Source organism: Zonotrichia leucophrys, chromosome 1 (assembly GCF_028769735.1).
Source record: "Zonotrichia leucophrys gambelii isolate GWCS_2022_RI chromosome 1, RI_Zleu_2.0, whole genome shotgun sequence".
Classification (NCBI taxonomy): domain Eukaryota; kingdom Metazoa; phylum Chordata; class Aves; order Passeriformes; family Passerellidae; genus Zonotrichia; species Zonotrichia leucophrys.
Genome location: NC_088169.1, coordinates 97,582,639 through 97,606,518, shown reverse-complemented (window position 1 = coordinate 97,606,518; position 23,880 = coordinate 97,582,639). Strand labels below are relative to the sequence as shown.

Below are 23,880 nucleotides of genomic sequence, written 5' to 3'. Positions count from 1 at the left end.
GCCCAGCTATGTGTTTACACTAAATTTCATCAGCTGCTTTCCCTTGCAAGAGAGCTTGGTCAAAGAGCATTTTTGTAAATATTCTCCATATATATCTATACACACTTCCTTTCCACATTTAATCACTGCCACCAATAAATTATTGATTGTGGCTCTCAGGATGATCTTTAACAGCCTATCAACTATTTCCAAGGCATTTGTAATGCTGCCACATTCAAATTTAGCTTTATTCTTTTGGCTCTTTACCCTCCATCTGCTTAAATAAGAAATCAAACAATCTCATTTTTTTTTAAACAAGTTTAGGGGTAGTTTTCAAATGACTACTGAATCCTTACATAAAAAAGCATGTTCAATATTGTTCCATCTTCAAGACATTAGAGAAAGACCTACATAAACTATCATATTGTCCTAGGTTGACTATATGATGCATTTATCCCAAATTGCCTAGTTCTGTTTATGCTGAATAATAAGTTTTGCACCTTTAAGACTTGTTGCAGAGAGTGAAGGGGGCAGAGAAGGAGTGCACAGTTTGTTTTCAGACACTGCACTCACTCCTCCACATTCCTGCTCCTGACTGTGTTGTCTGCGGATGGACAGACAGTGGGACAGAGCTCTCCTTTGCTTTTAGTTAGTTTAGCTAGCTGAGGTAAAGTTCCCTGGACTGTGGGCTTTTCCTGTATCCCTTTTCTTTGGAGCTGTTCAAACCTGCTCTGGACTGAACACCCAGGGGAGCACCGGCAGCTCACACCTGGGGCCCACCGGGCCGGGCCTGGCCTGCGACATTTCCAGCACTGAGGGACTGATCAGAGACTGAGTGAGCTGAGCTGCAACTCGGGGAGGGACTTTCTGAGTTTGTCATCTCTTTTGGAGCAGCAAGGGGTTTTATTAATATTGTTTAGGTTTTATTGTGTAATAAAGTTTTTTCCACTTTTCTCGAAGGAGGTATTTTCTCCTGGACCGGTTGGTGGGAGGGGCCGATTGAATCTGCTTTCCTAGAGGAGCCCCTTTGGGGTTCTCTCCCAAATTTGCCATGAACCAGGTAAACTCTTTACATATAGAGAATGTAATTAGTTACAACTAATTATAACATAAGAAGAGGGGCTAGGTTCTAGGTTTACACTGTCTCAGTAACCTTATCTGTTTTTCCACTGTTCCTTTAAAAAAAATTTATAGCAAAGAGAAGCAATGTAAAGCTTTTTTTTATTAACAGTAAGCTTAGCATTCAAGTACCAGTTCAATGGAACAGTGAAGAATGAGTAAACAAGAGGAAATATGGTGGAAAAAGCAATACTGTTTGGAGGGTTAGAAGAATGGAACTCAAAACACAAGAGATCACGTAGCACCACTGACATCTTTATAAGTTGAGGCAGATGTATTCCAGCAGTAATTACAGGATTTGATAAATCACTGCAGATGTACCTGGCTAAACATACCTGGTCCAGCAGTTAGCATCGTTAGGAGAAAGAACAGACTTTTGCTTGTATCATACTTCTAAGAGTCTGCTGGCTAACATGGTTTAGGAGGATCAACTATAAAACTAGCACCCAAAACCATACCATTGGTATGATCTTATCTTCCAACACTTAAAAGGTTTTCCAAGAATGACCTCTTTAAATTATTTCAAAGTAATCTTCACAAAGACAATTTTGCTATGTTGAATCAACCAACTTACCTTCCCTTACCTGTCTGAGCTGCACTGAAGTTGCTGTTTAGAATTCATACCTAGATTCAGAACCAGTCCAAACCACAATTCCAGTTGACTTCTAAATTACTTTAGAAAACAATAAATTAATTATGCAATCTCTCAATACTAGTGTATCAAGAAATACTGGGAAATAATTACCTCAACAAATCCAAGAGGAAGATAGCTCATAAAACATATTCCCTACAGTGCATCCGTGTCTGGAAAATGAAGAAAAAAGAACCCCAAGAGCATTTCTAGAAGATAGTATTTTGCTACTGTCATGGAAAGACATGCAATATTCAAATTATGAAGGGTGGAATGTGTGTGCAGAAGTTCACATTGCAGAGAAAACTTCACTAGAGCTGGCTTCTTGTCCTAAGAACAGTACTTAAGATAACAAAATTCTGGTTCTAAGAGCTAAAATAAAACCCTCCTGTGTGTCTGGAAATAAAGTAAAGCCAAAGAAAACCAATTTCTTCCTTTTCTGAAGCCCAGAAAGGTAGGGGCAGTGCTGATAAAACAGCAAGTACCTGATCTGACACCACTAACACAATCCCCTTGCCAAGAAATGACACAGCAGTGAAAGCCTGTGGGACCCTCATACCTCATTCTCATGGATTTCCTCATGCAGATATACAAACTCCTCCTGAGAATTCACATATGTGAAATAAAATGTTGAAGGCAGGTATTTGTTCAGAACAGTTTTTTATTTAGAACATATACTGTGTCATGTACAATTTTGTCAAAACACAGAATGCAATTATCAAACCTATTAAACAGGTTTATTGAACAAAAAATTTTATTGAACAATGAACTCTGGAAAATTTTAACATTAACATTGCATAGCAGACTCAAGTCATAGTATATAGCAATGATTTTTGGGTCTGTACTGATGCATTCAAAAAGAATGAATAGGCAGCCATTTAGGTTATTCCTCATTATTAATACAGTAAGAATCAAAGCTTATCAGCAAATAAAAAGAATACAGATCACACTGTTATTACAAATACCATCAAATATAAAAATCCAACTTAGCCATAAATTGAGTACTAAGTGCCCTGTTAAAAGGGACAAACCTTTTCCCAAAGATTTGAACTGCAATGAAGTATAAATCAGAACTATTTGTGTATTGCTTACATATAATTATACATCCTTGATTCTTGGAAGAAGAAACAACACTGAATAAAACTCAACCTATATAAAACTTTTTAAACTGTAACAGTGCGTTAATGCTTCTTGGTGAGCTTTAACCAGAGAGTCATCCAAGGCATTCCTACAACTGGTCTTTCCCATCAGTGAAGCTTAGTTTTCTGTATACTCTAAGGAAAAAAAACCCAAAACCTTTGTTTAGATGACGGAGTAAATTACATAAAAATACTGTATATTTGCTGAAACTCCAGTGAACAGGATGAAATTGAAACAAATTGTCAAAGCAAGGTATCTGAACATCTTGACTGTCAAGAGCAGCAGGGTTCCTTGTCTGCTTTCCTATGTGCTTTCACATGGAGAGAAAGCTTTTCCTGGTATGTAATTTTAATCCCTCAGTAGTGCTACTAGATCAATCTAAGTTATGTATATCTATTAAACTTTGAGATGTAATATGGGAATGTATTCAGAACTAGATAAAAGGTAAAAATATAAGTGAGAACACCTTGAATATTACTTAAGAAATTGCATAGATTTTCTCTCCTATTTTGAACTAATTTTGTTTACATCTGACAATTAAGTACAGCGGTAAAGCTGAACGACAGCGTTCACACAGAGCTGTTATGAACATTAGTTATGAACATTAATGTTATGTTATTAGTTATGAACATTTCCTTTTCAGAAATCTCTTTCATAATCATCTTCTAGATAAAGGCAATCTGGGTCCAGATAGAAAAACATTATTCTTTTTCTTTTCACAACCATTCATTAGAAAATAGAGCATTTTTCCACATGGCTTAGGCATTGAATGTCTGAGGGATCTGAAGCCATTAAAAAGCTTCACTGCTGGGAACCATAGAAAGCTAAAAATATCACACCACAGGCCTCAGGAAGCTTTCCAGCTGACAGTCTGTTTTGGCTACAAATCAGCAAACATGTCTTTGTGTAATTAAAGAAGAAAGAAATAGATTTTATTCCAGATGACTTGGAAAAAAACTCTGAAATCTTGATTTCTCTACTTATAGGCATTAAATAAAGAAAACCCATTTCCTTTAAAACACTAACTAATCTAACAGGAATGGCTGTTTTGTATGGGGAGACAGGATAATGTAGTGAGGAAAAACAAAAGGGAATCAAAGAACTGAGAAGATCTTTGCTCAGTTATGTGGGCATACTTAACATCACAGAAACATCCTTGCATACTCATCAGCTTGTCTCCAATCTTTCATTATATACTAAATAATCAAAATATAATCTTTATCAATATTGTATGTATTTGTAAGCCTCTAAATTTCAATTCCATCTTTGCTTAAACTGAAACTTGATTTCTTTACATCATTAAACTCCTTTTCTGGGTAAATTCCCCATACAAGTAGTTTAAAAAATGCTTTGAGTCTTCCTTTGACCTTCCAATTCAAACATGGTCAGTTAATGCTGATACCAGCCATATGATGATCTCAAGCATAGTGAAAATATTTCTTGACTGAGCTTGGGAAGCCAGCATAATGTCTGGTGAAAAATTACACTTATGGCAAAAAAGTATGTAAAAAATGTTTTGGTAAATAAAATCAGGAATTTTTTAGAGAGCTTGTAATGATTTAAAAGTTTTTGGAATATTAAATGTTTGTAATTAAAAATTGAAGATATCTGAAGCTTGATACTCCTTTAAAAGTTACTTATTTTCTATGAAAACCAGACATTTTAGGCCAGTATTCAGGGAACTGGAAAGAGTGTCCTGCTTCCAGAGATCTAAGTACACTGCCAGTAGCGATAATAGCAGGAGGAGAGGATCTCTGATATGTTCCAAACAGAGCCACCGCTTGTTCACACAGAGCCAAAATGCAGCTAATGATGCCCATCTGCACAGAGGCCAGCTTTTGCAAGTTCTTTTAAATAATAATATGCTGCACTCCTCTCTGAGAGGACTTGTCAGCTTAAACACAGAGCCACAATCAAAACAATTCCGCAGCATATCTAAAACAATAAATGCCTCTATAATGAACACCACATAGGAATTACAGTAGGTATTCAGTCAGGTCATCTTACTGTCTTGTGCTCAGCAGCTCTCCTTGCTGGAGTCTGGCTAGTTTTGACCACAGACACTTGCCTCTCAGCGTTCAAGAGTGCAGCTGTGATTAGCTTGGGCTCTCCCACACTCATTTTCATTCTACAAAATTATGCATGTCACCTCCATATCTTTAATGCAGGCGTAGAGGAGTACGAATTAATTTTGAAATCTCCTTTAAAAAGAGGCTATTATTACCTTGGGTGATGCTTGCTCACACTTCTGAGAGAGCTGCAATTCTCCATTGTCCCAGGCCAATCAGAGTGTGCACCTGCAGTCCCAGATTCTGGTATGAAAAGGGCAGGAACAATGCTGAGTAGCATGAACATTACAGAATGTTGTTTAAGTATTAGCCTATTTAAACGTTGAAAGTACTTCAATGGGCAAATTTCCTTAAGAAAATACTCCTGCATGAATTAATAAAGGGTCTGAAACTAACCTTGCAGGGAAGTGCCAGAGATACCAAGAAAACTTTGTTGTGAAGAACCATGAGATCCAGAGCCCTGAAAATAAAGCAGCAACATATAACATTCATTAAAACATATACTGTTTCACAGCTTGCCTCAGAAGAAATTACTGTGAATTGAAAAGAAGTGTCTGATTTAAATCAAAAAGTTTAATGATTCCTGTGAAACCCTATAAAGATTGTTTTCCCTTGTCCATCTATAAAATTAATGTCATTATTTCAAAAGGATAACTCCATAACTAAGTCAATATTTGAGATCATTTTCTCCAGTGACATTGTCTATTAAAATGGAGTAAAAACTTTCATTTATACCATTTCAAATGTATTAAATATGAAGAGCTTCATCACATGGATCCAGAAGATCTGACATCCCCAAGCCCCCAGAGCTGTAAACCATCCCTACTGACCAAAAAGCAGCGCAAGTATGCTATCCTTAGTTAAAACAGCTTGCAGCTCTAATCCATTCTTAAGCCCTTCTCCAAGTATCTAAAGGTGCACAGTTTTTTTTCCCCCAAGCTCCTTAAATACCTGACAATGAAAGTTGCGATCAGCAAAAAAGCTGGGCTTGCTACAGTTGTATGTGCTCAAAAAATCCATGCCACCTGTCTGAAGATTACCCTCTTTACTGTGGGAAGTCTCCTGACATTTGCTTGAAGAAAAACAATATTCCGGTATAAATTTCAGTCGCTTTACTGGTGAACAAAGAGGATGGTTTTGAAAATTTCCTGCTCTTTTAGCACTGGAAATTGCAGAGTAAGTTCTAACAGGAGAATTAACAAGAGCATTTACAGTTTCAGGCATCTGTATTTCTTCATATTTCCTGAAATTTGAAGCTCTCTGAAGCCCAGGAAATTTTGGAACAGACTTCCCACACAGTTTCTCGAATTCTGTATCACGCTGTTTAAGGGACCTCTCAGAATCACTTAGATTACTCTTCACTACTGTTCCTTTCTCTTCATGGCTCTGTGAGTTTAAAAGAGGTCTTGTCAATGTCAAAGGTTTAAAGTATTCCCCAGAAATCACTCTGTAGTAGAGTTCGTCAAATGCAGCATCTATTTCTTCGTCCCTCTTTGAAGAATTCTGCTTCCAGGAGGAAAATGACTCTTTGTGCTGGAAAGAAGTTATTTTTTGAGGATATATGAACATAGTATTTGTTGATCTTGCAGGAGAAAAATTTATGGTAGACATAGAATTGTTTCTATTGCCATGGGAACTGCAAGCAGATGAACACAACTCCGAGGTACCAACACAAAAGTCCGCTTTCTGAGTCTTACTCTCTTTTACAAGATGAAACGCTCTTGAATCTGAACTGGCAGTAGACGTTATAAAACTGGGTTCTGAGGAAAGTTTGTAAGTAAATTTTTCACCTTCTATGTATTCTGAATTCTTTGGTGAGGCAATAGTCTGTAATTTATCTTCAACTAGAAATGTCCCTCCCATTCTATCCATAACATCAGGAAAAGCAGTATGTTTGCAGACTTCTTGACTTTTTCCAGATGCCAAATGTTGTTCTAAACTTGAGTCAGAGTAGTGCATTTTGGTTTCATTTGTATCAGCACAAGCATAAGGCACCAGAGCAGATGAATTACTAACGGGACAACTGTCAGAACAGAATTCTCTGCTCTCATTTCCAAAAGTTGGATTTTGGTTGTCTTCACTTCTACGGCTACACATGCTGTGGAATGCCTTCTTTGGTTTCCATTTACAAGATCCGGACTCTCTCATTTTGTCTACAGTAACATTGAGCTTTGGTCTTCTAGAATGCCGTCTCTTGGACCTTAAGTGTCCAAACATGTACTTCAACACTTTTCTCTGAGAATGCCTTGTCATAAGCTCTGTAAGTATCGCTAACATTGCCGGATATAAGCCTGAAAGAGTTGTACGGCTCAAGAAGCCTTCCTCATCTGCAGACTGGAATCCTCCAAGAATACTATCACATGAAGTCATGCTCAGTTCTGGACAAGGCTGCTGCCTGGGTGAGGCTACTGTATTTGATGGAAGGGAAACAGCAGAATGTTGTAACTGTGGATATTTGGATGAAGAACATTCATTTGAAAACTCTAGCTTCTTTTTGCAAACACCAGCTTGATTGCCTATTCAAAAAAAAACCAAAAACCAAACAAAAAAACTACAGTCAGTCAAAAAAAAAACCAAAACCAAAGAAAAAATCCAAACATATTAAGGCACTTACAATAATATATTGTATAACTTCAAATAAACTGCATATGATTCAGATAAAGTTACTGATTATTAAAAAGAACAACCTAATACACTTCTAATCATATGGACTTCACATAATAAAGAGGAAAGAAGTTAAATGTTGGAACACTGCATTATTCAAAAAGCATAATATGCAGATATTCACTGCAGAAGAAGACTTGTTTGCACTTTTGTGAAACCTGGTCAGAAGTAACAGCCTTATCCAAAAGGTTTTGTTACTTATTTGCTGTGCCCCTTGAAAGCTTTGTACTTGGCTGGTAAAAGTGCAGCTTTTGTTTTTTTAAATCATGATGAAAATATTGCTTTCAGTAGTTGTTAAGCCTAAAATATTTATACTAAAACTCATAGGACTGCAACCAGTCTGAGAAGCTTCTGACCAAAGTTCGCTGACAAAGTACCACTTTAACTACCAGCTGCCAGCAGACCCCAAGCCACAGTATTACATTCCTTGAGGTTAAAATACGCAGAACTAAAAACCACTGCCTACAGTGAGCTAAATGTAGCTGAATTTTAAACTATGCATATAAGTTCCTGAGGCTGCATGAGAAAAGTTGGATTTATACAGACAATTTATTTGCTTTCTTTTTCTTTTCTTTTGCTATTATTTGTTTTTAAAATAGATTTTGCCATAAGAAAAATCATGTCTGACTTTCCTTTAAAATCCAGCCTATTGAAATTTTAAGCTGGATAAATAATGCCTTTGTTTACAAGAAATTAAATATTTCTCCTAATGAATTTCAATAAAACCATTTTTAAACAAATAGATTTGACCAACAGACAAAAGACTTAATTGTACCAAGTACTTCTCGCCCTGGCAAAGGTGAACGACGACTTTTTGATGAACTTGGAGTTGTTATCTGAAAAACATAATAAGAAAAAAACAATCTAACATTCTGAGCTTTTTGCATGTTAAACATATCATCACAACCTTACTTGTGACTTCCTTGCCACTTGCTGTTCTGGGTATGTACGGTTATGGTCTTTAAGGGCTCAGCCAAGTTCAGACAAAATGGAAAACATCTAGTCTAAGGCTTCAGTAGGAAGTTTTAGGAGTTACTAGTTTATTCTTGGAAAGCTATTCATCATTAATACATGTCATGTATTAATCCCTACCCCAAATATAAGAATTTATCCATGGATATATATCCACACACACACTTGAGTAATCTACACATCTCTGGCAGCTCCAGCAGAAAAGAAAAGCTGTATCCTGACACTTCACCTCTGACCTTCCTTGCTTCCCAAATCAAAACAAAGCTAATTATTTTAATTTGAGCATCTACAAAGCTAAGACTTAGACTTTTAAGAAAACTGACAGTTCAAAGATCAACCGGCACATCAGGGCTCCAAGAATAACATATAAAAGTAAAAAAAAAAAAAACGGAAAATACATTTCTAAAAGATTTGCTCTGTTTCTTACATTTCATAGCTCTCAAAACCCCCAGATCCTACTATATCTACACAGACATCAAGCAGAAGAACAATGGGAGAAGCACAGAGAAGCTGTGTGAGAATGCATTTAACTGCTACCCAGGTAAAGAGCTTTTATTTTATTCTAACTAGCTAATAACTTAGAATAGGAGAAATATCTTACCGTTATCCATTTGGGATAATTCCTCTCATCACCTTGCAATATCACATCAACTGGAACTCTTTTTTTCTTTACGATTTGTCCATCATCTACATTCTGATTCTTAGAGGAAAACAAAATTGTTAAAACACATAGAACTTACTGGCACAGCCAACTCCAAACTGATTATTCTGATTTACTGCAAACTAGTGTTCTTCAGATCAGGAAATATGCAACCTGCATAAAGTTATTTTTAATGTACACATTTTAAGCAAAAATCTGCCTGTCCACATGCCCCCCAGCAAAAAAAAAAAAAAACAAAAAAAACCAAAACATAATTGCATAGAAGGAACTATCTGTGAAGATATATAAAAAGGGATAATAAACAAGAATATTCAGGGAACAGCAAACACTGCCTTAAAGATCCTCTGATAAAAACCAACAAAAATCCCAAACAAATAAAGAAAGGAGAAAGAAAGAAAAATGGCTACAAGGCTCTGACAATGACAGCTGCAAATCTCTACTTGTATTCCCAACATCCCGGGGGAAGCCATATACAAATTAAAGTCTGTTCTGCAACAACCCTCAATGTAGAGCCTAAGAGAATTTTGTAATAAAAGGCAATTCATTAGTCAAAGTGTCACTTCCTGAGGCAGACTGTATTAGCTGTTGTCAGAGAGTGGACACCAGCACAGTGCTACACAAGTAAGGAAAGTAAATCCCATTTTTGGCAACGCTGTTGGAGCAAACAAACCACAGGATTAAAATGGCTGCACACACAAAGTGGACGTTATATTCTTCCTCAACACTGTAAATAGTCTGGCTAGTCCTGACCATGGTCTACTTTGGGAAGCAACAGCAGAAGATTCCAGCCTGCTTTTGTTATGGCAGCCATTATTGCTCATTTACCATTTCCTTCAAACCATGTTGCCTACATATGCTAGACCCCCAAGTGAACAACCATTCTTTTTATAAGCGTTTTCACCTTAAGACCCATCTGCTTTCTCTTTTTCCTTAGCTAGGAAAGCCTTTCTCAGGGCTGCCTGCTGATGCAGTACACTGTAGGCCTTTCTCTGGCCCACTGGTATTAGCAAGACAATAACATCACTTGTCACTGGTCTCTGTGACATGAATTATTGAACACCTCACTTGCCAAAAATGTGCATTAAGACGCAGATGATATCAAGTCTTCCACTGACTGCATCAGCTCATCAGGCAGGTGTAAACAACTCAAATAATTAATAGCTTCTATTGAATCACTACATTCTATTAGACACCCCAAAGTTTACCTTGAGATGAATTCCTTCAAATTTTCTTCCTACGGAGGCTACATCACCACCTTCTTCACCTGCAATTTGAAGGTAAATATTAAATCAAACAGAGCTGAACTCAAAACAGAAATGGTTTTAAACACGTACTGTGCAAGTTATTGGCTAAACTGTTTTCATTCTAGAAAACAGTTTTCTGCCCTATCACTTTAAACTGTATTGCATTTCCATTCCAATTCCAATTGGAAAGCATGGTTTGTGGCACCATAAATGACTGCAGCAGAGCAAAGGAGGCTTAAGAAAACTTGTTTGCCATCAGTTCTTTACAATTTATATTAAATATTTCAGGGAGTGAAACATTTTTAAAGCTCTTTCTTTTGTGGCTCTCTAAGATTCATTAATCATTAATGCACAATCCCCACTACATTCCTAAATATGCCAACAGGATTTTCTCTCACACTTCCCCTTAGTAGCTTCCTGTTGCCAAGACCACCTCAGGACTCACAAAGTGAGAAATAAGGCAGATTTGAGAATACGAAAAAACAAGACAGGCTCTGGTCACTCAGTTTTAGGTATTCTATTCTGTGGGCCGTTTGGTGAATGAAATGCAACAAAATATTGTTTTCCTCGATGTAGGCAGACCTTCCAATTCATCATTAGCTAGAATCAGTCGTCCATGAGCATCAAATACATGACTGCATTTTCAGCCCTGCTTTCTGAACTGCCCTGCACTCACCAGAGGGAAGGAAAAAGGAGAGGAGAATAACCCTGGGAATCGTGAGTGAAAGAAATCTTGGTTATGGTATTACCACATCACTGCCTCGTCATACTACTCCTAAATTGCTATTTCTCTTACTGCCATACAATCTTCTTCCTCCAGCACAACTGGGCACAAACCTGTCACATTGCTTCCTAAATGTTCATCCACATGAACAGACTGGACTGCTACAGAAATGGGTGCTTTTTGAGACAAAGGGAACAACTCCTGTCTCACGGAATGGTTGACCCCATCACATCAATTCTAAATTATTAACAAATAGCTTGCATTAGAGCATGAGTTGATTTGTACACAAGTGGAAAATTCTTCTACGTGTGAGTCTTCCAAAATCTAATTTTAGCATAACTTCAATGTGCTGGTAATATTGAAAAAGCAAGAAATGGTAAACCTAATAACTTTCCCTATTAAGGACAGACTTGCAGGCCCAGGTGAGAGCTGCTCCACTTGACTTTTACCTGCTGGAGACAAGCTTGGCACACTTTCAACACAAAATCAGTGGATAGTACCTGGAAGAAACTCTGCCTTGCCTGACAAGTGTGAAATATTCTATATAAATACTAAAAATGGAGAACACCTGCCAAAACTAAAACTTTAGTTAAAAAGAGATAAAGACTGATTTCTTCCCCTAAATTAGTGAGCCCTATTGGTAAGCTTTTATGTATCAAAAAGCCACCAAAACCCAAACAAGGAAAAAGCGCCCTGAAAACACCCACCCTAACTACCAACAGCCAAAACACCACACACCCCAAACACCACAGTGCACTAAAGTTTTCATGTGACAAATCCAATCCCATATCCCTAAGAATCTAATGTCTACATCTTACAGGACTTGGAGATAGCTGGAACTCAGAGGTTTCTACAAATCCTCACCAGACACTTCGCAGACCATTCGTAAGAGGAGGAGGAGAAGCTCATAATCATTTTATTGGATGCTGCTATGAAAATACCAGAGTCTGAAGCACTCCACTCATTTATCCCATGATTGCAAAAGGCAAAGGAACTTACAGAAGCCAAGCTACAGGTGCCTCTGAAATTTTTTTCCTAGTTTTCATTGAGCAGGCCCAGAAAAATGGCGTGCTTTCTAAATTGGCAGAAATTACTTCATCATTCAAATGCTTCTTTGAAGCTATCCTCACAAATGACAGCAGGAAACATTTCCCTCAACGGGGAAGAAATGGCCAGCCTTAGAGGCAGCTATGTGGATGAACAAGCTAATTGAATACCAGCATAGGGAAACCCCAAGCTAACCATACTCTAGTACAACTCTACTTTCAGCCATTAACTGCTGGCTACTGCCCAGCCACAGCTGCATCTACGAAAAACACTGCAAGTTTTCATTTGCTCAAGAATCAAACTGTTGAATAATACCAGGTATAAATATTTTTAAAAAGTCAAAGGCAGCTCCCACTAATTAAGGCAATCCAATAATTATTTGGGAGCACAAGGTCAAAACCTCACTAACTTCCATTCTCTCAACAAACTTCAATAAATGGTAGATAAGCAGTACATGAAAGAACCCACCTGTATCAGATGTATCTGCACCAGAGTTCTCAGAAGATTCCTTAAAAGCACATGAAAGGAATTTTAATACCTGGTAGCTTAAACCATATTCATTAGCCCATAGAATTTTCTGCTTTCACTACTTGCTCAGTTTTTGGGGGGTGGTGGGAGTGAAACCAATGCAGGTGTATTCCACAAATTGTGACTAAATCACACCATCTTTATTAACAAGTCTATACACAAACTTACTTTGAGTCAAAAGAAGCTATTCTAGACCACACAGATTTTACAAATAGTAATCTAAAATGTTAGACCCACATACTGCCTAACTAAAAAGGCACCTGATGGTGAAGAGCCCAGATCCAACTGCTCCCTCTCCCCCTCCAAAAAAACCCTAATAAAACAGCTGAAAACCACTACAGATATCGTGGCACAGGACCACCTGCTCAGAAATGATTTCTTAGCTTTTGACTCCACAAACACATTTTCCCAAAGAGGCCGACATAGGACAGTTGGGGTTGGAAGGGACCTTAAAAATCATCTAGAACCAACCCCCTCTGTGATGGCCAGATTGCTCAAAGCCTCACCCAGCCTGGCCTGCAACACTCCATCAAAACAGATGCAATGCAGCACCCATACCTGGTGTACTGCTGAGTTCTCATCTTCAAAATCACAGCTCTGCTTCTCTGATGTTTCATAGCATGAAGGGGAGAGGAAAAAAAAAAGTTCTATTACTTTCATAATACTCACCCTCTCTGCCTATTTCTGTTTTCAATTTCTTTTCTTTTTCCCTCTATTTACATCCTATCATCAGTGGCTCTAGTAATTGGTTTCTTTTTCTGACTCCCTCCGGCCAAGCACACTATAATGAAACACAAACCAAAGTACTCCAGCACACTTTTTGTCACTGTTGAACAGTGCAGAAAACCTGTTTTGTGTGCTTCATGTTCAAGGCACTTGTGCATATCCTCTGGCATGGTGTGGGCTACTTTTACAGCAGAGTGCAATATCCTTGGTTGGCTCAAGCAGCTTTCAAAATTGTCTCTTCAGCATTTGATTATTGTCAAGTAAGTCTATTACTCTGAACTTCTTTGCATGAAATTGAAGAAATTTCAGTTCTAGCCCTAATTCGTCTGACACTTTTCTCAGTGGTCAACCCAACCGGCTATCATCTGAGAGTTAATTAATTCCTTCTTCTGTTATGTAATTAAATAAAGTATACAACCAATAAAGTGCACAGGACAAGTCCTGTATACAAACCGCTGTGTTTCCCTCAAGTTTGGATGGAGACCACTGATAATTATTCAAAGCACAATTTTCCAACCAGTGGCTATAAAACCACTCTCTCTTCAAATCCAACAAGCACGTAACGAGAAGGCTCTGGCTTAAGGTTGTAACCTTCTCTGGAAATTAATCCTCATGATTTTGCAAAAATCTACTGTAACACCTCCTCAACAACATAATCTTTTAGAAGCCAGAGTGCCTCTTCCAAACATATCTGGATTGGGAACAGATGACATTAGAAGAATAAAGTAGCGTCCAGCTGAAATCCCTTACTGAGCAAGGTCTACGAAACACCACAAAGCCCGTTTTGTATGCAAAAACCTCTCAAGGAAAAAAAGTCAATTTATGCGGCTGATATATGACCAAAATATCACTTCTCTGGGAGGCTGAAATTTAACATACCTGCTCCTCCTTAATTGAGAGCTGCCATATATTAAAATAAAGCCCACCACTCAAAGGACTGTCACATTTGAATCAGTACAACTTGATGAGGATGCTGGACATGCCACCCAAATAGGAAAACTTAAATCTAGCAAAATGCTGAATTGTGAGTTGGAAAAAAACAACACTAGTTATGTTCTAAGGGGAGAGGTCCATTGATAGGTATTTGTTTAATGTTCAGACTTCATAGCACAAACCTTTATGTATCCTAATTTAAAACACTTAGGTCTACTTAAGAGTAAGAGAGTAAAAAAAAATCCATACATTAGCATTAACAATCCATAGTCAGACGTATCTGTTTTGGGCTGAGGGGTTAAGGTGTATGGGCTGCCTTGATTTTTGGGTTTTTTAAGGCTAACAGCAACCAAAACCAGACAGTTCAAATGTTTTCATGTGTCTTTGTATTTCAATTAAACAAAGCCAGAGCAATGTATGGTTTTCTTAAGCTGGAAAAAATCTTCAATATTCTATTTTTTACGGAATATATAAATAGACATAGGAAAATACAAATCTATGCAGGCTTACTTTGTTCCTAAGAGAGTTATTCACCACACTTTCATACTTAGAAAGTTCTTCCCTAGGACAACTTGAAATAAAGTAATACTTTTCTCAAGTAACATCAGAAGCTGCAAAAACACATATTACCCATTTTTCTGCCTTTCTAGGTCATCTGAAATGGAGTACCTTACATTTAAAATTAAACAGATCAAGAATTTCTAGCATTTAAGACAACTCTGCAAACTCTTTTCTGTAAGAGCTTCTAGGATATTAGGACCATGAAGTAGATTTCTAAAGATTAGCAAAATATTTATTCTAAATAGTTTTAAATACAGTATCTTGGAAACAATATCTAACTTTCTATCCATGTTTTATCAGAGACTATAGCCACATTTTCGAATGACTTTGCCTCATTAGCCAAATGGAAGAGGAAGTAAAGGTCAGGACCATCTGAAACTTTTTGTACCAGACCCTTATTTTCCATCTCTACTTTGGGATTTCTTAGGCTGATTCAAAGCCTGGATCTGACCACTGTATGGACAAGTTTTTTGGCAGTGCTGTGGAGGATGACTGGTGCTAGGCTCTGCTTTGTCCTCTTGTGCTCCAAATAAAAGTTTTTCACAGGAATGACATAAAATATTAAGACATTTTGCAATAGATTTTTTTTAAAAAAAACACTACCTGTGCTCCTCGGCCTTCGACTAATACGCTGCAATAGAAAAAAAAAAGAGTATTCAAAGAATAGGAAAATAATTTTAACCATCATATTTATTTACTTTGCTATAGCCCACAACTTCAAATTCACTCCATTTTCTCAGGTTTTTCCTCTCCTAACCAGAAAAGCCACAAGTATCTCGTAAAACTTACCTGGTCATTCACTTTTTCCCTTCCCATTGCTGGTAAAGTCACTGCAAGAACTTACCTGCACCCACATAAGATGCTAAGACACAGAATTTCCCTCACAGTCTTTTATGGATTTGCTTGGGAAACCTGGGCGGCAATGCTTAGTGGACTGTGCACAAGGCATTAGCAGGAGTGGAAAGGGAACCCTAAATACAGCCTCTTCTTGGTCTCCATCAATCCACTCATGCTGCCTCAGACCGAATTGCATTCCTCACCATGGCCTCACTCTGTGGGGCTCAGAACAGCTTCTGTGTTACTGCCAAGGCACGCCACACAGGCCATGGGTTTACCTGACACACTGACCACTGAGACTGCAAAGATTCTTTAATTAATCTGGCATTATTTCACAGGGGAAAAATACAGAAACCAAAGATGAAACCAGAAAACCCTGCTGAATCAACGAGCTGACTTGACTGACTGAACAAAGATAAATCGATTCAATGCATTAATTGCACAGAATGCATTTTCATGAGTTCCAAAAATACCCTCTCCCAACAGACAGCAATTGAAAGAAAAAATTTCTCCAGGTTTACCAGTGGTGCTAACCACTGATAAATTGTCATCTATTTTAGCCGAAACATCTTAAACTATCCTACAACTCTATTGTAAAGCAGATGATGACCTCCTCAATACCTCTGAAAATATTATATTGCATGGCAAGATTAGAATATAATCCTATCTATCTATCTATCTATCTATCTATCTATCTATCTATCCACAAAGAAATACTGCTGCATTCTGGCTGCATGGTAGGACTGTACTATTAAATACCGTAAATCCTTTCTTCCCGGTTGTAACGTCTTTCCTTGACATATGGTCCCATCGTTTAGGTCCTAGAAAAAAACAACAAGTAATAATATTACCACTTATCATAATACCATCTATACTCAATATCACTCTAATAAACATTCAGGAACGACATATTGCAGAATAACAAAACATCAGCAAACCTGAACTGTCTGCCACCACATTTGCTGAAATAAAAATTTAAAGGAAAACAAACCAGGAGAATATGGCAATTCAAGCTGAGAAGTCAGGCAAGACAAAAAAGAGCATCACATGCTGAGTCCAACAAGACTGAGCTAAAATCCAAAGAGCATTACAGGCCCATATTCTACCAAGAGGAGAAAAGAGGCAAAAGATTTTAGGTTCTAGATTTTAGTTGATGAATGCAGACTCCATGGTATCTGAGGTTAGTTAAAGCCATAACTAAGGCTCTACGGGACCGAGATCCATACTCCTTCCATTTTGAACAGAGATCACTAACCCAAAAGTACAACCAATCCTTTACCAATGCCAAACGTTCTATTACAGTACTCTTGAATGCTTCCTCCCTCTCCCATTGGATAATGTTTATGAAATGCAAGCCTGCCAGTCTGTAAAAACCTTTGGTGCACAACTAGTTCCCCAGTCTCTCCAGTAAGTTATAAAAACTGAGACGGCAATTCATGAACGTGGTAGGTCTTATAGGGCTTCATTTTAGGTGAAGAGGAAGAAGGCCAGTCACGGAAGTGATTTTCTGGGAAGAGCTGCTGAAAGCTTCTCCTGGGCCTGGCAAAACTAATTGCCGTCTGGCTCTGAGAGGAGGCATGCTGCTAAGCCAATTAGAGAAGCTGGTAACGCCTCTATGCCAATGTATTTAAGCAGCAGAAACGCTGCGAGAAGCTCTCGATCTCTGCTCTCTCCGAGGAGCGGCACCGCTCCCTTTCCTTTCCTGGTGGAGCCTGCAGGGCCGCGCTGCGGGCCCGTCCGGCACGGCGAGGAACCACGCGGCCGACACCAGCGCCGGGAGCGGCCACGAGGCCGGGAACGCGCGGCTGGAATTGGCGACCAGGGCGCTGCTGTCTTGGCAGGGCTCGCAAGGAACTCGGTTCCCTTGGCCGCTCCTGGGCAGCCGTGTTGCAGACAGAGGGGCCAGGGCGGCGGCGGCTTTTCCTCTGCGGCGCCCACGTGGAGAGAAGGCGCGAAATGGAGCCGGCGGGGACCTCGCCCTCACAGCGAGCAATTCTCTCGCGCAGAGCCCAGACGGGATCCGCCGTTCAACATTGCAGAACTCTGCAAAATCTTCTCGTCCGATAGCACTTGAGAACAGATGAACCTACAAACACCAACTCTCTCCCAAATCCACAAAAAAAAGGAAGGGTGAAGACATCTGGAGAACACAACAGTGACACTAAAGCCGGTGCAAAGGAGGGATGGGGACAAGAAGAGCCCCAGGCCTAAGAGCTGAAATTCTTCTACAAGCTGTGGTGAAGATTAGAATACTACAAATTATTTCCCTATAATTAATAAAGTAGCTAGAAGGATGGAGAATGCTCCTGAATCCCATGAAAAAGAAGCGCTCAGGCTAGAATGTGGACATGCTGAGAAGCTGTGATCTGTGAGAGGCCTGAGCAGAGAGAGAGGGAGAACAACCCTTGCTTTCAGAGACAGAGGAAGAGGACACTCTCTGGTATACTACAACAGCTCATCCTTAAAAATTGCAGCCCATGAACTAATGGCCCAGGGGCAAAAGGCAGCTGTGAGAAGACTACTCTGCCCATTGACACATGTCAAAGCAGGTTTCAGGTGTGACTGCAACCTGTAAAAATTCAAACCACATTAAAAAGTTCACAGAAAATTCCCTCCCATAGAAAGGACCCCATGACATAGCAAGAGACTCCTCTCCCTAAGTGAACTGAAACAGAAGTTTTACAAGCCACACACTCACCAAAACCCCCATGCTTTTGTCTTCCTATGCTCTCAGTGAGAAATAAAAAAAGACAGGGGATTGTGGGGGGGCAGGTAAACGTATTCTAAAGGTTTTAATTCTCCTTATCATCTTTTTGATTCTGTAAATAAAATTTCCTTCATACCTTTTAAAGTGTTTTTCTCCAATTCCTTATCTCACCCCACAAGCTTTTTAATTCTTCTTTCCTATGCTCAACCACAGCAGAACAGAAAGAATGATTTTCTTTGGTAGATGCACTGGCTTTTAGCCAGCACCAAGCCCTGACGTATCATAATCTTCATTTCAGTGATAATAAAACCTGCCAGAAACATTTAATTTCCCAGAAAAGCCACCAAGATACTAAGTCACAAGTCCCACTCAAACCCATATTTATATAGAATCTATTTTAAAACAATAGCATGTTTCCCCTCAATAAGCTTTCCATAAGCATTATTACCCTATTTCCTACACTATTACCCTATTACCCATCAACCATCACCATGAAAAACTGGATAAATATTGTCATGGGCCCACATGGTTTGGATTCATGTAAGCCACATGGGAACATTCAATGAAAAGTTAAGGTTAAACTGTCTACCTACTACGTCCTGTTGCTTGCCATAGCAGTAATTAATCACAGCAGTGTTCAGAATACTAAGTGGACGCGAAAAGACACAATCCATTCAAGCCCACCAATCCCTTTGCTTCCTCTCAGTCTGCTCCATTTTGATTCTACCTACAAGTCACCCACACATTATCCATTTTTTTACCCTGAACCTTGCTAATAACCATTGTCTTGTCTAAAATTGGGCATGCAATAAACTAAAAGTGCACAAGGAGTAAACACTTGGTATTATACTGAACTCTACATATTAAACAACACGCCTTTGTGAAGCTTAGTAAAATACAGTATCCGTCGCACTTAAACATTCTGCAGCTGCCAACACTTGCATGGCTTAGTAAGTCAGCACATACAGTATGCAAACATTCTAGCTTTAAGGAGTTCTTACTCTCAGGTGTATGGTAGGAGGAGGAGGAGAAGAAGCTCATAATCATTTTACTGGATGCTGCTATAAAAATACCAGTCTGAAGCACTTCACTCATTTATCCCACGAGTGCAACAGGCAAAGGAACTTACACAAGCCGAGATACAGGTGCCTCTGAAATCTTTTTCTAGCTATCATTGAGTAGGCCGAGAAAAATGGTGTGCTTTTTTAACTGGCAGACATTATTTCGTCATTCAAATGCTTATTTGCAGCCATCCTCACAAATCAAAGTAGGAAACATTTCCATCAACATCGAAGAAATTGCCAGCCATACAGGCAGCTAAGTAGATGAGCAAGCTAATTGAATAGCAGAATACATAAACCACAAGCTAATCATATACTTTACTTCACCTTCTCTTTCAGCCATTAATGCTGTGTACTTCCAAGCTATAGCCTAAACCAAGAAAAACATTGGAAGTTTTCATTTGCTCAAGAATCAAAAATGTTGAATGTTGAATACCAGCAGAAAATATTACAAAAAGCCAGTCAAAACCTTTGGCCAGTAATTAAAGCAACCAAGTAATTCTATGGAAATGCCTCCCCAAAAATGAAACACTTTTCCTAAGCAATATTAATGAATCCAAATTTTTTAGAGAAATACATTTGACCAACAGACAAAAGACTTAATTGTACCAAGTACTTCTCGCCCTGGCAAAGGTGAACGACGACTTTTTGACGAACTTGGAGTTGTTATCTGAAAAACATAATAAGAAAAAACAATCTAACATTCTGAGCTTTTTGCATGTTAAACATATCATCAAAACCTTACTTGTGACTTCTTTGCCTCTTGCTGTTCTGGGTATGTACGGTTATGGTCTTTAAGGGCTCAGCCAAGTTCAGACAAAATGGAAAACATCTAGTCTAAGGCTTCAGTAGGAAGTTTTAGGAGTTACTAGTTTATTCTTGAAAAGCTATTCATCATTTTTTCAACTTATAAATTACATGTCATGTATTAATCCCTACCCCAAATATAAGAATTTATCCATGGATATATATCCACACACACACTTGAGTAATCTACACATCTCTGGCAGCTCCAGCAGAAAAGAAAAGCTGTATCCTGACACTTCACCTCTGACCTTCCTTGCTTCCCAAATCAAAACAAAGCTAATTATTTTAATTTGAGCATCTACAAAGCTAAGACTTAGACTTTTAAGAAAACTGACAGTTCAAAGATCAACCGGCACATCAGGGCTCCAAGAATAACATATAAAAGTAAAAAAAAAAAAAACGGAAAATACATTTCTAAAAGATTTGCTCTGTTTCTTACATTTCATAGCTCTCAAAACCCCCAGATCCTACTATATCTACACAGACATCAAGCAGAAGAACAATGGGAGAAGCACAGAGAAGTTGTGTCAGAATGCATTTAACTACTACCCAGGTAAAGAGCTTTTATTTTATTCTAACTAGCTAATAACTTAGAATAGGAGAAATATCTTACCGTTATCCATTTGGGATAATTCCTCTCATCACCTTGCAATATCACATCAACTGGAACTCTTTTTTTCTTTAGGATTTGTCCATCATCTACATTCTGATTCTTAGAAGAAAACAAAATTGTTAAAACACATAGAACTTACTGGCACAGCCAACTCCAAACTGATTATTCTGATTTACTGCAAACTAGTGTTCTTCAGATCAGGAAATATGCAACCTGCATAAAGTTATTTTTAATGTACACATTTTAAGCAAAAATCTGCCTGTCCACATGCCCCCCAGCAAAAAAAAAAAACAAAAAAACCATAATTGCATAGAAGGAACTATCTGTGAAGATATATAAAAAGGGATAATAAACAAGAATATTCAGGGAAGAGCAAACACTGCCTTAAAGATCCTCTGATAAAAACCAACAAAAATCCCAAACAAATAAAGAAAGGAGAAAGAAAGAAAAATGGCTACAAAGCTCTGACAATGACAGCTGCAAATCTCTACTTGTATTCCCAACATCCCGGGGAAAGCCATATACAAATTAAAGTCTGTTCTGCAACAACCCTCAATGTAGAACCTAAGAGAATTTTGTAATAAAAGGCAATTCATTAGTCAAAGTGTCACTTCCTGAGGCAGACTGCATTAGCTGTTGTCAGAGAGTGGACACCAGCACAGTGCTACACAAGTAAGGAAAGTAAATCCCATTTTTGGCAACGCTGTTGGAGCAAACAAACCACAGGATTAAAATGGCTGCACACACAAAGTGCACCTTGTGTTTTTCCTCAATACTCTAGTCTGGCTAGTCCTGACCATGGTCTACTTTGGGAAGCAACAGCAGAAGATTCCAGCCTGCTTTTGTTATGGCAGCCATTATTGCTCATTTACCATTTCCTTCAAACCATGTTGCCTACATATGCTAGACCCCCAAGTGAACAACCATTCTTTTTATAAGCATTCTCACCTTAAGATCCATCTGCTTTCTCTTTTTCCTTAGCTAGAAAAGCCTTTCTCAGGGCTGCCTGCTGATGCAGTACACTGTAGGCCTTTCTCTGGCCCACTGGTATTAGCAAGACAATAACATCACTTGTCATTGGTCTCTATGACACTAATTGTTGAACACCTCACTTGCCAAAAATGTGCATTAAGACGCAGATGATATCAAGTCTTCCACTGACTGCATCAGCTCATCAGGCAGGTGTAAACAACTCAAATAGTTAATAGCTTCTATTGAATCACTACATTCTATTAGACACCCCAAAGTTTTACCTTGAGATGAATTCCTTCAAATTTTCTTCCTACGGAGGCTACATCACCACCTTCTTCACCTGCAATTTGAAGGTAAATATTAAATCAAACAGAGCTGAACTCATAACAGAAATGGTTTTAAACACGTACTGTGCAAGTTCTTGGCCAAACTGTTTTCATTCTAGAAAACAGTTTTTCACCCTATAACTTTAAACTGTATTGCATTTCCATTCCAATTCCAATTGGAAAGCATGGTTTGTGGCACCATAAATGACTGCAGCGGAGCAAAGGAGGCTTAAGAAAACTTGTCTGCCATCAGTTCTTTACAATTTATATTAAATATTTCAGGGACTGAAACATTTTTTTTAAGCTCTTTCTTTTGTGGCTCTCTAAGATTCATTAATCATTAATGCACAATCCCCACTACATTCCTAAATATGCCAACAGGATTTTCTCTCACGCTTCCCCTTAGTAGCTTCCTGTTGCCAAGACCACCTCAGGACTCACAAAGTGAGAAATAAGGCAGACTTGAGAATATGAAAAAACAAGACAGGCTCTGGTCACTCAGTTTTAGGTATTCTATTCTGTGGGTCGTTTGGTGAATGAAATGCAACAAAATATTGTTTTCCTCGATGTAGGCAGACCTTCCAAGTCATCATTAGCTAGAATCAGTCGTCCATGAGCATCAAATACATGACTGCATTTTCAGCCCTGCTTTCTGAACTGCCCTGCACTCACCAGAGGGAAGGAAAAAGGAGAGGAGAATAACCCTGGGAATCGTGAGTGAAAGAAATCTTGGTTACGGTATTACCACATCACTGCCTCGTCATACTACTCCTAAATTGCTATTTCTCTTTCTGCCATACAATCTTCTTCCTCCAGCACAACTGGGCACAAACCTGTCACATTGCTTCCTAAATGTTCATCCACATGAACAGACTGGACTGCTACAGAAATGGGCGCTTCATGAGACAAAGGGAACAACTCCTGTCTCACGGAATGGTTGACCCCATCACATCAATTCTAAATTACTAACAAACAGCTTGCATCAGAGCATGAGTTGATTTGTATACAAGTGGAAAATTCTTCTCCGTGTGAGTCCTCCAAAATCTAATTTTAGCATATCTTCAATGTGCTGGCAATCATACTTTCAAATCACAGGAACTTCAGTAATTCGCAGTGGGCCTTGGCACAGAATGGAAAAATAAAAGTATTCTCTCCAGGCAATCCAAAAGTGGTCTCAAAGGCCAAAAGGGAAATTCAGTAACACCTTTGCACCTCAAAGGCAGAACAGAGAGGAAGAAAGACAATTCCCACCTTCCTCTCTCAAAACTATGACCTTTATTATAGAAAGCTATTTCAAAGGAGGTGCACCCAAAACACTATCATTCTCTATCCCTTTCTCCAAATTAATTCAGTCCTCTGTGATAGGATCCTGTTAGATACAAGAAATGGTTAGACTTACTCTGCCATATTAATTTCTGAGAAAGCAAGAAATGGTAATCCTAATAACTTTCCCTATTAAGGACAGAATTGCAGGCCCAGGTGAGAGCTGCTCCACTTGACTTTTACCTGCTGGAGACAAGCTTGGCACACTTTCAACACAAAAATAGTGGATAATACCT

General features: G+C 38.6%; 1 protein-coding gene across 1 annotated transcript in view; it reads right to left on the bottom strand.

Moving 5' to 3' along the window:
* Window positions 1-2,535: 2,535 nt before the first annotated feature.
* Window positions 2,536-23,880, bottom strand: part of LOC135442215 (uncharacterized) — a 43,054-nt gene continuing 21,709 nt past the window's right edge. Inside the window, 15 exon segments of the mRNA XM_064701763.1 lie at window positions 2,536-2,966; window positions 2,968-3,003; window positions 5,094-5,181; window positions 5,335-5,398; window positions 5,890-7,454; window positions 8,378-8,438; window positions 9,176-9,274; window positions 10,441-10,499; window positions 12,719-12,758; window positions 13,337-13,383; window positions 15,602-15,629; window positions 16,595-16,656; window positions 20,213-20,273; window positions 21,024-21,122; window positions 22,277-22,335. Of these exon segments, the coding sequence (XP_064557833.1) occupies window positions 2,879-2,966; window positions 2,968-3,003; window positions 5,094-5,181; window positions 5,335-5,398; window positions 5,890-7,454; window positions 8,378-8,438; window positions 9,176-9,274; window positions 10,441-10,499; window positions 12,719-12,758; window positions 13,337-13,383; window positions 15,602-15,629; window positions 16,595-16,656; window positions 20,213-20,273; window positions 21,024-21,122; window positions 22,277-22,335 (2,456 nt within the window). The 3' untranslated portion in view covers window positions 2,536-2,878.